Source organism: Stegostoma tigrinum, chromosome 20 (genome assembly GCF_030684315.1).
Source record: "Stegostoma tigrinum isolate sSteTig4 chromosome 20, sSteTig4.hap1, whole genome shotgun sequence".
Classification (NCBI taxonomy): domain Eukaryota; kingdom Metazoa; phylum Chordata; class Chondrichthyes; order Orectolobiformes; family Stegostomatidae; genus Stegostoma; species Stegostoma tigrinum.
Genome location: NC_081373.1, coordinates 44,406,999 through 44,425,410, shown reverse-complemented (window position 1 = coordinate 44,425,410; position 18,412 = coordinate 44,406,999). Strand labels below are relative to the sequence as shown.

Genomic DNA, 18,412 nt, shown 5'->3' with positions numbered 1-18,412 from the left:
TTTTCAGCAATAGCCAAATCAAATGATATTTTATGCAGCAATTTTAATTTAAACACACTGGAATCTTCACATTTACACTTAAAAAAATAGCTAACAAAAAGTGCTCTTCAAAAGTTGTGTATTTTTTCCATACGGTCCAAGTATTGGATATTGCAAACAGTCTAGGTTATACAGAGTTGAGACATCGACAGCTGGTGCAAGGGCAACTATCTAGTAATAGCTCCTTGGTCATAAGTTGCACAAAAGCTGCTTTTCCAAAAGGGCTGAGAAGATAATGACCCAATCCTCAAAATAGGTATACGTAGTATTAATTTGCTATTTAAAATTTCAATGATCACAAATCATCTGAAATCTCTTAAATGACTTTTCCAGGTATTTATTGTTCCAATTGTTGTTCAGAATGGTTTCATTGAGATATTGATTTACATGCAATTAGAATATGTACATGTGCAATGTTAAATCAAAAGCGCCAAACATAATACATACATATCCTCAGATGAAACTTCCCCATAAAGTACAATGATTATAGTTTAAAAAAATACAAACAACCTCATCTAAAGAGAAAGATCATTTTGCCATTTTAGCTGTTCTTGTGCGTAATCGTCTCTTCATGATTGAATGATCACTTTCTTTTTCACTCATCTCTATTATCTGCAAGTGTAAAGAGCTTCAGTTTAAATTCAATACATAATACAGTACAAGATTCTAGAATGCATTTTTAACCAAAAGCTTATTAGAATTTAACATTCTATTAATAAATTACCTCACATTGCATATATGATAGGAGTCTGCAGATTTTCAGCAGTCCAAAATTAACAGTTGTGTCAGAGAAAGTCTGAAGTAGTCATAATTGAACTTGAAATATTAACTCTACTTCTCTCTTCGCAGCTGCTGCCAGACCTGCCGAGCTGTGTTTGAGTCAGAGGAGAATCTGACATGCTATTGATTACAGCTTTGGACCAGTTAATATCAACAATTTGTAATGAATATAGATTTTCTTGATGCATCAAAAGGACCCAAAAATACAATGACTTAACAGTTCTTTTAAATAAAACAGGACTATGCTTTGGTGCGCAAGTTTTGTTTTTCAGTTAATCAAGTTGAAAACAGAAAAATCTTTTTCAAAACTTCAAAGCGTGATCGTTTAACAATACAACTTCAAAATAATTTGACCTCTTGTCCAAGCACAAGTTTACGAATATATTATTCAATATTCCACCAGAAAAAAAATACTTAAGGTTGCTATTATTCCAAACAAAATAAGTGTGGCTTATCATTCAGTACATACTGTACTTACCGTTTGTGATGGGAAATTCAAGGGAGACGATATACCTTGCTTGTACAGTTTCCTTCTTGATCTTTTAGGCCTTACTTCACTATTACATGAAGTTTCCATTTCTGGATGCTTGGGGGAGCTTAAGGTTTCCATTAACTTTTTGGCTGTAATTAAATGTAAACTCTTCAATAAAGTGCAAAGCATGCAATCAGAAATATCTACTGTATTTTAATTCATTTTAGGAGATGTGAACTTTTCTGGCTGTGCTGAATAGGTAGTGAATTACAACATATAATAACTGTTTCTTATAGTTCAAAGTGCTTTGCACTCAATGGTCTGCAATTTCAATTAAGTCATTTAGCTCAAGTCAGGAAATTGGTGCACTTGTCCTGGAGAAAGTGTGCTAGGTGAACAGGACCTTCATTCTTAGATTGCCTTGGGGGCAGCTGGGGTCATTGGTTGTTTGAACCTGCTTTAGTTCTGTTTAGAGACTGTTTGTTTTTTAAATTTTTAGGCCCTTGGGTCTTCAATCCCCACCTAATCTTCATGCCATATGTGCCAATCCATGACCCCACGATTGGCAGACCTCAAGAATCACGGACCAAAATAGAAAAATTCGACGCTCCTACAAAAGTCTTTTAAATGTAGATAAAAGTAGTGTGTGCACTTCCTCACTCTTGGTCAAACGCCATCTTAAAATCACTGTGCTCTCGTCTTTGTACGATCAGGTTATGGGAACAGCCTTCCTCTGACAACTTTATCTAAACCAGTCATAATCTAATTAAATGTGCTACCTTTCTGTCCATTCTACTAGTCTACAACCTTTGCAGTTTATTGTTTAACCACACCTTCTGAGATTGTTGCTGGCATTTAAAAAAACTGTACTCAATATTTAAATATCCAAGTTATAACATATCAAGATAAGTAATCCAAGCACTGAATCTTGGGCACAGCACTGTGTTCCATCCACAATTTGAACTGTTCTGAGGAAGGGGCACTGGGCCAGAAATGTTAACTGCTTTGTTCCTTCACAGATGCAGCCAAACCTGCTGGGCTTTTCCAATAACTTTGTTTTTTGTTCCTGATTTACAGCGTCTGCAGTTCTTTTGGTTTTTATTATGGGTGAAGGTGCTCAGGCCTAAAATTATTGGACTTGAAATAGAGTCCAGAAGGCTGCGGGTTCCCCAAGCAGAAAATGAGGTGCTATTCTTCCAGCTTGCACAGAGCGTCGCTGGGACACTTGAGCAAGCTTGAGACACCGGTTTTGGCCAGGAACATTGTGGTGTTTTGAAATGACAGGAAAGCAGAAGATCAGGGCCATTTCTGCGACAGAACATTACCCAGTCTGTGCTTTATCTCCCTCATGTAGAGGTGGCCATATTGTGAGCAGCAAATGCAGTAAACTGGATTAAGGGAAGTGCAGAATATTCACTACTTCACCTGAAAGGAGCATCTGCAGTCTTGGACAGTGGGGAAGGAGAACATAAACAAGCAGATGTTACACTTTCTGCAATTGCAAGAGAAGGTGCCGTGGGGAGGCACTAGCCGAGATGTGTCAGAAGGAAAAAGGTTCCTGTGAAGGAGGGGGGGGGGGAAATGTGTTTGGTGGTGGCATCCTGCTGGAGATGGCAGAAATAGCAGCTAATGATCATTTAGATGTGGATGCTGGTAGGATCGCAGGTGAGGGGTGGGGGGGGGGGGAAAGAGACTGAGGTCTCTTATGTTGTTGTGGGAAGGAAGAGAGGGGACGAGGATCAAAGTACTGAAGATAGGTTAGAAGAACTGAGCTTGGTCAACTATGGCGGTGGGGAAATCCTCAGGTAAAGATGAAAAGTGGACATTTCAGAGGTTCCCTTGTCAAAGTTGACATCAGAAGAGATGCGAAGGAGACGGAGGAACTGTGACAAGTCTTTACAGGGAGCAGGCTGTGTAGTGAAGGTAACTGTGGGAGTCAGCAGATTTGTAGTGGATATTGGTGGCCAGCTGATCTCCAAGAATAGAAACTAATGTCAAGGAGTGAAAGGGAGGAGTTAGATGGACCAGGTGGAGGTGGGGGCAGGGTAAATTTGAAAGGAAAGGGAAAACAAAATTGAAATTTTCCCAAGCAGCACTGCTGATGTCATCAATGTACCAGAGAGACAGTTGTGAGTGGGGGCAAGAATAGGATCGGACAAGAAACGTTCCATGTGCCCTAAAGAGATAGGCATAACTGGGCAGCATGCAGATATCTGTGGCCACCCACTTAACCTGAACAAAGTGAGAGGAGTTAAAAGAGAAGTTGTTCAGGATGAAGACGAGCTCAGTTAGGCAGAGAAGAGCGGTGGATGGGGACAGTCAGGCCTTTGTTACAGGAAGAAACGGAGAGCCACGAGACCATCCTCATAGGGAACAGGCATGTAAAGGGGTTTCACATCCACGGTTAAGAGGTGGCAACTGGAGTACATGAACTGGAAATTCTGGAAGTGATATAAAGCATCAGAGGAAATTGCAGATGTAAGGGAGAAGGGACTGGACATATAGTTAAAGAAAGGTAACTGGGAGGAGTTTGTGGGTTTATAATAGATATTGGTGGCCAGCTTATCCCCAGAAGTAGAAACTTTTGGTCAACTATTTTATTTTTAAATATATACACAATACTTTAATATCCCTATAGATAACATTCAGCACATGCCCCTCATCAACCTTGTTATTTCAAAATTCCAACCAGATTACAGGCAATTTCTGCCCTCTCCTCAATGAACTCAGATTTCTCTAAACATTTCACAAAGAAAACTGACTTAGAACTGTCATTACACATTTTCTTGAATAAGGGGACTTGTTACTTTCCAATCTTCTGACACATCCCCAAAACGTAGGGAAGTTTGGAACATTAAGATGAGCTGTTCCACAATCTCCAACCCCTACCTTTAGCAACCTGAGATGCAAACCGTCAGGACCAGATGAATCTTCCATCCAAATAAAAGCATCCTTCCCTATACATACAGTCCATCAATTTTCAGTTCAGAATCAAAATGAAAGGAGGCGCCTATGTGACCCATCATACACGTATTGACTCTGTCATCTACTATCAATTTCCTGCCTCTTCCCACTTGTCCCTGCACCCAATTTCGGTCCAAAGCAAAAGACATCTGTGCCCCCTTTAGTATCACAATTGAATCTGCATCCATCACACTTCCAGGCAGTACATTCCACATCCTAAAAACTTGCTAAGTGTAAGTTTTCTCACATCTCCCTTGCTCTGTTTGCACTTCACAACAAATCTATAGCCTCTTGTTCTGGTTTCTTTTATAAGTGAAAAATGCTTCACTTTGTCTATTATGTGCAGGTTTCTTGTGATTTTGTAAACCTTAAATCAATCTTCTCCTCTCCAAGAAGGACAGGCTCAACTTCTAACTATCCTCCGATGAAATTTCTCATACCTGGAACCATTCTAGTAAATTGCTTTTTCTCTCAAAGCATCTACATTATGCTATGGTGTGGCCCCCACAACTGTACACAATACTCAAATTGATTCTAATACAGCTTCCCCGACTACCAAAGTTAAACTACCCGGTGTTTAATTGTTGGGATTAGGCTTACAATCATTTTTGAACAAGATCCTAACATTGACATCCCCAGTCCAGGGAAGACTGAAATATTGTTACAGTCAGTACCTCCACAGCTTCTTCTTGCTTCTCTGAAAATCATTGGATGCATCTCAATGGGTCTCAGTGCCTTATTAACTTCAGCTGCCAACAATCTTGGATTTCTTCCTTATTAGTTTTGATCCCTTCTAGTGAAAGGGTTTCTTTCTTAGGCACTATATCCAAGAGTGCATCCTCCTCTTTTGTTAAGAAAGGTGCGAAGTTTACAGTTAACATCTCAGCCACGTCCCCTGTTTTCATCTTTAAATCTCCCATTTTGGTCTCTGATCAGCCTTAGTCCTTCTTTAACCATCCTTACTGTTTACATGCCTATAGAAGACTTTGAGATTTACCAATGTTATTTAATTATTTTTCTTATTTGCTTCTTAACCACCCCTTAAACCTTTGATATTCCTGCTGATTTCCAATTGTATTTTCTGCCTTACAGCAGTCATAAAATATACGTGTGTTCTAGTGTTAGGATTTCTACATCGCTGGTCATCCAGGGTATTATCAATTTGTTTGTCTTACCATTTGCATTAGAGGGAATATGCCTCATTGGTACTTAGATCATCTGTTCTTGAAGGTGGCTATTAACTAGACTAGCTCTTAGAATAAAGGAGTTGGCTTATCAAGAATAGCTAAACAGGTTAGGTCTTTATTCTTTCGAATTTGGGAAAGTGAGGGGGTGATCTTATTGAGCAAAAACAGAAGTTGCTGGAAAAGCAAATGTTCCTGACTTACAGCAGCCACAGTTCCTATGGTTTTTATTTCGTGATCTTGTTGAATCTGATTTTTGCAGAAGCCCTGGTGAAAAGTTCATGAGAGCATATGGGCCACAGAAGGGGAAATCTGTGCAAATGACACTGAAATCAAACTGGCAATGATAAATGGATATGCTAACATTATTAATAAATTCCCAAATGAATTGAATCTGATTCTAAGCGGGGAGGCATGACAAAACAATAGATGTTGAGATGATGTTTCCATTATTGAGGGATTCGAGATAGGACATATACTTACAGAACAAGTGGACACTCATTTAAAACAGAGGTGTGAAGGAATTTCAGGTGGTGAACGTATAGAATGATCTACCCCAGAGAGCTGTGGAGGCCACATCACTGAAATAACTTAAAAAGAGAAGGTTGATAAAATTTTAAAATAGAGGAGTTGAGGATTTTGAGGAGCTGGCATGAGTAAGGCACATCACCCAATATCTTGTACAATGGCAGGCAGGCTCAAGGTGCCTACTCTGGTTTCCATTTTTGTGTTTTATGCTTCTATCCGAAGAATCCCTCCCATTTCAAAAGGTTGATTCTTTGCAATTTCTTTCTATTTTTTCTCATGAAAGCTTCAGGGCCATGGTAATTTCAGTGAAATAATAATCCAGGCTAATCTTCTTGGGACATAGGTTTGAATCCCACCTTGTCAGAGGATGAAATTTGAAAAATATGAAAATAAAAGCTAGTCTAACAGCAACCATCTAATCATGTTAATTATAATAAAAACCCATCTGGTTCACTAATGTTCCTCAGGGAAGGAAATCTGCTATCCCTACTGGTCTGTCACTCTAGAGACTTAATGGAATGTGATTGACTTTTCAATGCCCCGGGCAATACATGCTGGTCTAGCCAGTGACACACAGCAAATAATAAAATAATAATAAAATTGTTGAGGGCTTAATTTTTGTTTTAAAAAACAACTTCCTCTTTAGCTCCTAAAAGCCTGACCATAGGACCTCAAAATCTGCCCTAGGTCATTGGCACCAAATGTACCACCGCTGTTGGCTCATTCTACTTTAAGTCATTCTGGTTTGAAAACATACAGTTACAGTTAGAGTTGGTATTCCCGAAGAGTTTCCAATTCCAATTTAAATCCATTTTGATTCTTTGACATTGCTGCATCTCATATCTTGATACAAAACTAATTGCTGCCATTCTGAAGGGAATATGACTGGAAGCATTCATTTATACTTCAGGCAACCACTTTTTTTTTTAAGACCCAAAAGTTCTAGAATGAAGTCAAGGAAGGAACCCAAGCCATCAGGTTTTGTTTTGTAACTCAGTAGGTGAATCCTGGGCTGCTCTTCTGTGCAGAAAAAGGCCTATTTCTTGAGTCTTGATTTTACCTTTTGAGTCTCAGGTGTGCCTGCAGCAGAGCTTCACATCAGGTAAAACAGAGGCCATTTCAAATCCAACAAGAGTAGCATTTGTTAAAAAGGTAACAGGCCCACATAGAGGCATTAAACCACTCAAAACAACTCCACTGAAATGCCTTAGGGATGCTTTAAAGCCACCCCTAAAAGAATGAAGATATCTCTGCCGACTCACGATGGCTGGCAAAAATGGGAAAGCATTAAACTTTTTATAATATGCTAAGTATTTTAACATTTATATTCTTCTTGCCAAAAGAGTAAAAGAAGCTTATGGGCAGGTTCCCATTGATTTCTAGGATTTGCTTAAAAATGCCATTTTTGGAAACACAACTACAACTTAAATGAGAATTTGCAATGCTGCTTTGAAGAGAAGTGTTGTTTAGGACAAATCTTTGCTCTTGCCTAAAGACTCCAGAAACAGGTAACTAATACAATTGTAGCAGTTGTTCAGATTCACATGCAAATTTTACTATAGCTTAGCATGTGTCAATTTTACCTTTGTTCTGTAGAATTGTTGGGGAACTTTGCAATAAGCCTCCAATTTTCTGCAGTGTTCCATCTTTCTTTTGGCGTGACCCGAGGCTTGATCTAGAGGCTTGTTTTCTAAGTCGACCAGCTGTATTTTTCACATCCTAAGATAACAAACCAATTGAGACAATGTTACAATGCAAATTAAGCCCTCTGCTGTTTTATATGTGATAGTGGGAACTGCAGATGCTGGAGAATCCAAGATAATAAAATGTGAGGCTGGATGAACACAGCAGGCCCAGCAACATCTCAGGAGCATAAAAGCTGACGTTTCGGGCCTAGACCGTTCATCAGAGAGGGGGATGGGGAGAGGGAACTGGAATAAATAGAGAGAGAGGGGGAGGGATGCTGCTGTTTTATATGTGTTGTGTTGCGTTCCAACTCTTGTACAGACTCCAGCATGAAACCCATTCACAACCAAAGGACATGCAAATTTGCCAATATTCTTTTGCATTCATTGAAGATTTTATCTTGTTACAAGGCTTTACTGCAGGAATGATTTTATTTATGCATTGGTAAAACCAAAAAAGCTTTATTAGTACAATCTTTTTCACTGCAGTGATTTCATTCCCATAAAATAAACAGAAAAAAAATGGTTTAGTAGGTTTACATTTTTAGTAAAGTATTTTAAATGTAGTTAAGTTTGTCAAACGTGCAATTTATTTTCTATTGGTCAGGGACATAAACAGGCTACCATAGGAAATAGGCTTATTTTTCAAAAGTAGGACAATTAATTTGGACACTAATTCAAGAAATTTTTGTTTCCTTGCTTTGGCTAGCCACTTAGAGATCTTTACCGCAATAATTCATTGGTAAATCCAATAACAGTTTTTGAAAAGGGGTCAAAAGTCACATGACACCAGGTTATAGAAGGAAGAATAAAGGGGAACTCCAGACCACCCATATGGATCAGATACTTAATTACACTAGCAACCCAGGCCCCCACCCTCCAAAACACCTATAAATGGAGCTGCATCAGGGCATTATTCAAATGAGCTACAACCCAGAATTGTGCAAATAACAAGAACGTTCAGAGTTTTTGAAAGGAATGAACAAACAAACAAACCAAACAATTAGCTCTGCTACAGACCACAACAAAATGATACAACACAGCCAAACAAATTAGTCATCCTACCATACAGAGGCATATCAGAGATGACCACAAGACTACTCGGACGCCAAGGTATCTGGGTAGCCCACAAAGCAACAACCACCCTGCAACAGCTACTGACAAACAAAGGATCCCATACCCAATAAAGAAAAAAAAACTTACATAATATACAAAATATCCTGCAAGGACTGAGAAACATTACATAGGCCAAACTAGAAGAAAATTGACAATGAAAAAGACGCATGAACAACAGCTAGCTACCAAGAGACACGGCTAGTTCTCACTGGTCTCAACACACACGGAAGAAGGACAACACAAATTTGACTGGAAAAACACATCCATAATAGCTCAAACCAAACAGAGACATGTCAGGGAATTTCTGGAGGCCTGGCATTCCAACCAGAACTCCAAACACAATCGAGCTGGACCCAATATACAAACTACTGAAAAAACAGAAATGGAAGTAATACAAACCATCCTGGCAAACTGAGGCTTATAAATAACAAGACAGAACATCACTCAACTGGATGTGCATAGAGACAAAACATTTGCAAGTCAAACACAGGCTCAGTAAGCAAGTCTACAACCTCATCCACAACCCAAGGTACCAAATCTTCTCAAAAACTAGTCGTCCCATTTGCTAGTGTTTGGTCTATATCCCTCAACCTTTCCTAGGGAGTCCAGAACCAAAAAGGTCACAGTTTAAAAGATATTGAGTATGCTAATTAGGACAGAGTAGAGGAGAAATTTCTTCACAGTAGGAAGCCAGTGGAATTTGCTGCCATTGTTGGCTGTTGAGGCCAAAACATTGAATGTTTTCAAGGTGTCAGATGTCATTCTTAGGGTTAAAGGGATCAAAAGGGTATGGGGAGAAAGTGGGAACAGGATGCAGAGTTGAATGATCATTCATGACCATACTGATGGCAGAGCAGGCTCAGAAAAGAGCCTAATGGCCTACTTCTGCTCCTACTCCTATTTTCTACCATTTTATGCAAAGGCCACAACCGAGCAGCCAACAGAAGGCAGATGATGGAATGCACATGGAGTCTGGCATGCCAATGGAATGCACGTTGTGACGTGCACTGGGTCAGCCTGCTAGATTACCACTTGACAATGACAAGACGATAAGAGTTGCTCTTCAACTAGACAGAATCGTCATGCAAGTTTGCTCCTCTCACATTTTTCTTCAATTTCCTTATTAACTCAGACACTGGGGGTTTAAAACAAAATCAGCACCAAAAAAGTACTTCCAGAAATTTTTTTTAAAAAAAATCACTTTGCATGTGCAATACCAAGCCCTTTAAACATCAGTGCCTGGCACCTTTTATAGGTGAATGGCTATTCTTCACAGTGACATGCAGTACATTGCAGTAAATCTACTCAGCTAAATTTGTAAGTTAAGTATCATACAGACTTAATGGTTTCATCATATCTGATGCTTTTGGTGCAAACAGGGGACCCTTGCACAAGCAATATTCCCAGTGACTCTTCAGATATATAATTTCCACAACCCTATTGCTAAAAATTTACATTTCTGGAAGATGGGACAGCATGCTTACAGATCTCCACTGACAACAATTCATTAGAAATTGGTGTACTGTTTTTCTAACAGTCAGACCAGTATTGCATTTACAATTGTGCAAGCATTTAATTGCTTATCTTCCTAATCAATACTGCCTTGGAGTACTAACAGATGTGGCTGGCTTCATCCAGAAAAAGACACTAGATTTTTGAAATGGCAGCAGGACAATAAGTCAAAATTGCATATTAAATGATCAGAAAAATTATGAGTCTAATGCAAATTATGCCCTGTAATTTGTTAAAAAATAGGTAATAATGCAAAGACCAGCCTCTTCTGCAATGCTGGTGGGAGCAGGAAATGTCAGAGGACTATTGCATGCCGTTCTAGAAACAAATGCATTTTTCAAGTTTTCACAAATCAATCTTATAAATGCAAAGAGGAAAGACAACTGAAGTACCCATCAGCATGAGTTTAATTTAAATGAGTTAAACAATGCAACGGAATTACAAGCTCAAGTCTGTGGAATGAGTAAATTATATATTTAATCCCAAAAGAAGTTATATTTCAGAGAATAATTTTTAGGTGTACAACTGTTAAGTTAATCAGGCAATTGTTGCAAGTATTTACCACTCGATCCAGGTGTATACACTGCACCTGTGGGATATGGAAGATCTGTGACTCAAATGCCACAAGCTCAAATGAACTTACAAGTATTTTCCCCCCCCCTTGCAGTAATGCCCTAATCTTATTGAAAAAGTATTGCCTACTTATTTGGAATCAAAACACTGGAAAGAAGTGATCAAGTTAATAGAAGTTGTTATTTTTCTGTCAGCTTTACTTATCTTGATAACATTCTCTGAAATAATGTCAGTTTTAATGATGAATCTATAATTGTTCTATAAGTTATATGCTAAATTATAAAAACAAACAGTATAGAAATCTTGCACGGTTACATTGGAGATCTGAATTACCTCCTTTTTTATTTAGCAGGTGCAGTGCAAATATTAAAATACCCATTGATTAATCCATTTTCAAATTTCAATGCTTTTTAAATGATAAACTGCTAATGCCTAGATGGGTAGTTAAAATTTTGGACACTATTAACTTGATAGGCAGCACGGTGGCTCAGTGATTAGCATTACTGCCTCATAGCACCAGGGACCCAGGTTCAATTCCACACTTGGACAACTGTGTGGAGTTTACATATTCTCCCAGTGTCTGCGTGAGTTTCCTCCAGGTGCTCTGGTTTCCTCCACCCTGCCCGCACTTCTTTGGATTGTGGGATTGGCCATGCTAAATTGCCCATTGTGTGTTCAGGGATTCATAGATTAGGAGGGTTATGGGGATGGGTCTGAGGGGTGTTGTGGATCTGTTGGGCCAAAGGGTCTGTTTTCACACAGTAGGGAATCTATGATGATAATTGAATGGTTTTTGAGCAAGTTAAAAATCTTGCCCATTGTTTCCAAAGTACACCTGCAGAGCATCACATCTCAACTGAAAAAAAAGTGATTAGAGCAAGATCAGTGGACTTGATATATTTATCAGCACACAGTGCTCCCAACTCAAATTAAGTTTTTGGATTGGTTTTGTTCTTGAACTCTGGTTTCCTCAAGTCTTTACAAATAACTGTTAGGTCTGTCTCTCAAAATATTTTTAAGCCTCAAAAGCATACGATTTGCCACTGTCACTTTCACACCTTAGGTCACGGTTTTCCTCACTGCCTCATTCTTTTTTCACTCACATTTCTATCAAAAAAAAAGTTATTTTCAGGCATGAACAGTTCAACTTCGTTTTCCTTCACAGAAAAAGTGTAACAAGTTAGAAATACAACTTAAAAAGTAATAAAAGTTTTAGCAGGAAAAAGAAGTTGAAAAAAAAAGTGAGCCAAATCTTAAAATTTTGTTTTTAAATCACCCAAAAATTAGATCTTCTACAACAGCTAAAATACAGGAAGTGAACAGTTAGCCCAGGTGGCTAGTTGATAACATGCGGTTTTGAAGGGATTTCAACATGAATTTTTGAATAGGGGGTCGATCCTTGTTCATTCTGGATTAGCCCAAGGCCCACCTCATTGCCTTGCCTAGTAGTAAAATCAAGGAACAAGCCAAGATTAGGCAGCCTTGGAAAAAAAAGGAATCAAAAACTGCATACCAAGAAAAAGCAGTGAACTACAGAAAAGCCCCATAAAACACAAGCAAAAATTTCTAACAGATCAATAAGCAATGTAAAAGTGCATTAATTCATTAAATGCAGTCATGCATTTGTTGACAGAGTAAAATAGTTCATCAAGCAGCAGCAGCAACACGTGCCTTCAGGTACAGACAACACTGGTTAGAGCATTGCACCCAGTTTTAGAAACCAAATTTTAGGAGTGATGTTAGCCGCAAGGTTTGTTTGGAAACTGGTGTTGGCCCACTTGAAATAAAAGGAGATTTATGGGAGGATAAGGGTGCACAATAAATGGATGTGAACATGATAGGCAAAGAAAAATTGTTCTCATTAGCTGATGGCATGAATACATGCAAGAACAAATTTATAGTTTTCATCAAGAGTAAATTGGAAACGGAGAAAGAATTGTTTTTTTTTCGACTTGGCAAATGATAGTGACCTGAAACCTGCTGTCTCCAAGTCTGGTTCTAGCAGAAATGATTAGTGATTTCAAAAAGGAAATGGATGGGGACTTGAAGGAAATTAACATGCAGGGCTACTGGTATCAAGTGGGGTAACAGGACTGGCTGGATTGTTCTACAGAGACCAGGAATGGACTTGATAAGCCATTTAACCATTTTCTGTGATGTTATGAGTTTCCAGACAAAAAAAGCTCACGTTCAAAAAAATTATGTTGAGTTATTTCTCAATGCTCTCTGCCCCCATACACATTGGTAGTGTAAAGCACTCAGTCCACATTAAAGCTCAGTGCTTGTTGAAAAAAGAACAAAGCTGTAGGAAAACTACTGTTTTTGGAAAATGTGAAGCACAGTCAGCAAATTTTAACCAAATAACCAATGCAAGACGTCTTATGCGTATTTAATAGAGATTTTGTTAATGCTATGACAGTCACAAACAGTTAAATGGAAAAGCTACAGAACAATGTGACTATACCTCCAAACATCAGTAATTATTTTGATCTTAAATTTAATCTGGAGAATTAACTGTATTGTTTGAATTCTAGAATATTTGGTGAAACAGTCACATTTTATGTACCAAAAGTTGTGTTCTATTTAAGAGTAATCAGACCATTTGAATAAAAAAAAAGGTTTGCTTTTGTATTAAACAACAAGACCATTGTTGAATCTGGAAACTATTATTTGATTTATTGTTGTCACATATATTGGTATTTCAGTACATGTACCAATAAAAAAAAAGTGGCTATGGTGGTCGTTTGTTCCACTACCATTTTAACCAAGCAGCTATCCTGAACTACTCTCTGTATTTGAAAATCTCAAGATCTCATTTATCAGGGATTCTTCCCAACATAAGCTATTGGAGTCTTTAGTGGGGCCCATGCCAAATACTACAAATAGATTTGCCACGATAGGAAGGCCGAATAGTCAAATTTGAGAACAAGTTACATTAACTGGACTTGTAATTCAAGTTTAAATACAAAAGTGCTTCAAATGAAGGTTTTACCATGAGAAAACAAACAAACAGATTGGGTAGGCACAAAATGTTTTCTTTAGCTGATTTACTCAACTACAATTTTGAAATTAAAAACTTTTCAGTGGAATTCGGAAACAAAGTGAAATTCTGAAATTGTCTTCCTCAAAAGGCTGTGAATAGTTAATCAAAATTTGCAAGATGGATATTAAAAACAATGCAACAAGCAACATTTGGGGTATAAAATATGGAGTAATGACAGAAAATGTAACAGAAACTGAGCGTTTGCATGGAAAAGGAAGTAAGATATCACAACTGGACTCTGCTCCTAAACAGTGGGTGAGGTAGGGTGAGAAAGAAGTCAAGTAATGTTTCTACTTCTGATACAGTTATGGTTTTCAGACTGGAGGAGGCTTATGCTCGAATAAGCTGTCATTTGTAGTTGTACAACTTGGCACATACTCATTGACATAGTGGCTATACGAATGCAGGCAAAGTAGCTATCAGCACCAATCGCAGACAAAAAAAACACTTAAAAATCAAACATGTCACAGTAAATTAGAACTGTATTTAGGTTGGTTGATGATTCTTTAAATGATGCCCAATCTTATTACAGATATGTTTTGCTTCTTTGTGGTTTAACTAGACTAAATATAAAATTATTTGACGAATGGGATCTGCACGCTCTTGCAATTAATTGGTCAATTTTGATGCACTGAACTAATAATTGGAGGATTGTGTATTCCTTTAAGTTTTTTTTTTATTTGGAGTTTAATGTTTTGTTAGGAGTAAAAGGTAAATGGATATCTTTGCACATTTAAATTGCATTTTTACTAAAATTAGACTTGAGCCAGTATGTGTCTCTATTTAAATAGAATACATTATGGATAATCAACAATTCCAATTAAGAGAGTTATAATTCAAATATTAATTTCCTTTTAATTAAAACTCTACGTACATTATTACTTTTTTCAAGCAACACAGTTTTATATCATACAAGTGCCAGTTGCTGAGTATTTCTTTGTAGAATTGCTTTTCTAGCAGCCTGACAGCATACTCTTGAAGGGCAATAGTAAAAGGAAGTGGAATAAAAATAAGTATATTTATGCTTAACAAATCAAAATTGATGGAAATGATGATGACCTCACCAAACAAAAAAATCAGGTATAATATCTAAAATACGAGTTGATCCTTTTTGAGAGGCTCTCAAATGACACTGCAAATGTTTAAAATTTCTGAAGTGCCAATATTTTATTGATTTGAAAGCTACCATGTCTTAAGCAAATGAATCATCGCTTTAACAACGAGGGACACACTATTCCAACACACATATGGATGAAAACACCTTTGGAATATGTGATCATAACTAGCTGGCAGTTGCTGACTAGAACTAGGGTTCCTCAAGGTCAGCCTAGCATGGATACACAATACACACACACAAAGCAAACAAGTGAGTAGTTTCAAACTTCCTCATATTTGCCTCATTGCACAGAGGCAGAGCCTAGCAGGTAAGACAGTAGAGTGGCAATGGCAAGGGTTTTTTGGGGTAATTTGGGAGGCAGAGCAGAAATTAATCCAAAAAGAAGATACATATTAAAGGGAGGATGAGGCAAATGTGGCTGATAAGGAAGCCAGGGACAGCATAAAAGTCACAGAAAAGCATGCAATGTGAAGATTAGTGCAAAGCCTGAGGATTGGGAAGCCTTTAAAAACCAGTACAGGATAACAAAGCAGAATTTGGGTGGGGGAAGATGAAATGAGAGTAAGTTAAATGATAATAAGAAAAAAAAAACTCCTGCAGTTTTCTTTTAAGATATCTTAAAAAGGTAGAGAGGCAAGAGTGTGGACATTGGACTGCTGGAAAATAAGGCCGGAGAAGTAGTAATGGGAAACAACAAAATAGTACAGGAACTGAATAGGTACTTTGCATCAGCCCTTGCAGTGGAAGACACCAGTAGTATACCAGAACTTCAGGGAGGGTCAGATGTCAGGGGTGAGTGTAGTGATCATCACTAAGGAGAAGGTGCTGAGAAGCTGAAATGTTTGAAGGCAGATAAATCACCCTGACCAGACTGACTAAACGCAAGAGTTCTGAAGGAGATAATGGAAGAGACTGTAGAAGCATTGGTGGTGATCTTTCGGGAACAAAGAGTTAGGGATTATCCCAGAAGAGTGGAAACTGGCAAATGTAACATCCCTGTTTAAGAAGGGCGGGCAGCAGTCATGAAACTATAGGCCACTTAGCATGACCTCAGTAGTTGAAGATTTTGCAGAGTCCTTCAAGGATGAGATTGAGGAGTACTTGGACGTGCACGGTAAAATAGGGCAGAGTCAGCACAGTTTCAGTTTCATCAAGGAGAGGTCATGCCTAACAAGCCTGTTGGAATTCTTTGGAGGTAGCAAGCAAGTTAGACAAAAAGGAGACCAGTGGGCATGATCTATTTGTATTACCGAAAGGCCATTGACGAGATGCTGTACAGGAGGCTGCTAAACAAAAGAAGTGCTCATGGTGTTAGGGACAAGGTACTGGCAATAGATAGAGGACTGGCTGCCTAGCCAAAGGCGCAGTAGGGATAAAAAGGGATCTTTTTCAGGATGGCAGCCAGTGGCTAGTGGAGTTCCACAGGGATCAGTTTTGGGACCTCCACTATTCAGGTTATTGATTAATCATTTGAACGCATGAGCTGAGGGCATTGTTGCTAGAGATTTGCAGATGACACAAAAGGTACATGGAGTGAGAGAGATAGTGTTTAAGAAGGAGGGAGGTTGCAGAAGGGCTTGGACATGGTAGACGAGTGGGCAAAGAAGATGCTGATGGAATTCAATTGGTAAAGTGGGAGGTTATGCACTTTGGTAGGAGGAAGATAGGCATAGACTGTTTTCTAAACTGGTAAAAGCTTCAGATTTCTGAAGCAAAAAGGACTTGGGAGTCCTACTTCGGGATTCTCTAGGTTAACATGTAGGCTCAGTTAGCATTCATTTCAAGAGGGTTAGAATACAACAGCAGAGGTATTCTTCTGAAGCTGTATAAGGCTCTGGTCAGACTGCATTTGGAATATTGACAGAAGTTTTGGACCCGATATCCAAAGAAATGCTAGCATTGGAGGCGTTCCAGAGGAGGTTTACAAGAATGATTCCAGGGAAGGAGTATTTGTTGTATTTCGAGCAGTCAAGGGCTTTGGGTCTATTGACTTTACAAAAGGGAGAGGGGCCAGGGTTAGGGTTTGACTTTAAAAACTTACAGAATGCCAAGAGGCCTGGATATAGTGAAAGTTGATGATGATGATGATCCCACTGAGAGAGATTAAAGATCTAAGGGCACAGCCTCAGAGTTTTTAAAAAAAAAAGGCAACGTCTTAGAATAGAGATAAGGAGAAATCTTTTTCAGCCAGAGGGTGGTTAATCTGCGGAACGCATTGTTACATAGGGCTGCTAAGGCCAAGTCATTAAGACTATTTAAGTCAGATAGATAGATCTCAGTGACATGGTCAAGAGCAACAGGGAAAAGGCAGGAGAATGGGGTTGAGAAACATATTAACTATGATTGAATGCCAGTTCAGATTTGATGGGCCGAATGGCCTAATTCTGCTCCTATATCTTGTGGTCTTAAAGGACACTCAAGCAGGACTTCTCGTTAGTCAATCTGCTCCATTTCTTGTGCAAAGCCACTGAAGCATGTATAGCCTTGGTAGTAAATTTTGAGCTACTATTTTAGGACATAGTTTATAAATAGTAGGTTTTGCATTCATATAGTATCTTTCATAATCTCAAAGTCCTAACATGCTTGACAGCCAGTTTGTACGCAGCTTATTCTCACAACAGCAATGTCTTGATGACGGCTGTAGGTGTTGGCAGAGATATAAATATTGGCCAGTGTACCGCAGACAACACCCCAGTTCTTCTTAAGAAGTGCTAATCTGATATTTCCTAAAATATGTCTCAATCTGACATCTCATCCAAGCAACAATACATCAAATTGAAGGCATTGTCGGAATGAAAAATATAGTTGGTATTTTATGTGGATTCTTTACCTCCTCTAGGGCGGAGCTTTTTCTTTTCCTGGTAGATTTGGGCACTTTCATGGTGACCAAATTTCCACTTGATTCTTTCACTGAAATTTTGTTTGGTTGAAGAGGTGTTAATTGAATCTCCAATTGGGGTTTCGGAAACCGACTTGCTTTTTCTCCATCGTCTGTTGAGATTTCTGAAGAATCGAGGACAGTTTCCAACTGGATAATGTACAGATAGAAAACATTTTATAAAAAAAAAGCTCAGTGGAGTTAGATGAAGCAGATGATTGTAATGCAGATAGTTTACAATAAAGTAGTGGGTCCAAAGAAAAAAAACCAAAAAAATTAAAATGGAACAAAGGCTTGAATTCAAGTTCCAAATGCGAAGCCAGCACCATAACAATGCAAGTTTCATTTTGAAGTAACTGCAGAGAGACCGGTACCCTATCACCAAGTGACTTTTCATTTACACTCGGGAGAGTCCTTGACACTGATCCGCCTTCCTTAGAGCCAGATCTCAGTGAGCAGAATCTCTAACACTACGGATTAACAGGCTCAATTAGGAAACTGATTCCATGATGTACACCTGG

The 18,412-nt window shown here is 38.5% G+C and overlaps 1 protein-coding gene across 2 annotated transcripts in view; it reads right to left on the bottom strand.

The window, feature by feature from the left end:
- Positions 1-360: 360 nt before the first annotated feature.
- Positions 361-18,412, bottom strand: part of kif20bb (kinesin family member 20Bb) — an 87,201-nt gene continuing 69,149 nt past the window's right edge. For both annotated transcript variants that reach the window (XM_048550618.2, XM_048550620.2), the window contains exons 29-32: positions 17,844-18,041; positions 7,551-7,686; positions 1,298-1,440; positions 361-651 (exon numbers count right to left, since the gene is read on the bottom strand). In XM_048550618.2, coding sequence (XP_048406575.2) covers positions 568-651; positions 1,298-1,440; positions 7,551-7,686; positions 17,844-18,041 — 561 coding nt within the window. In that variant the 3' untranslated portion in view covers positions 361-567. The remainder of the gene's footprint in view (positions 652-1,297; positions 1,441-7,550; positions 7,687-17,843; positions 18,042-18,412) is intronic.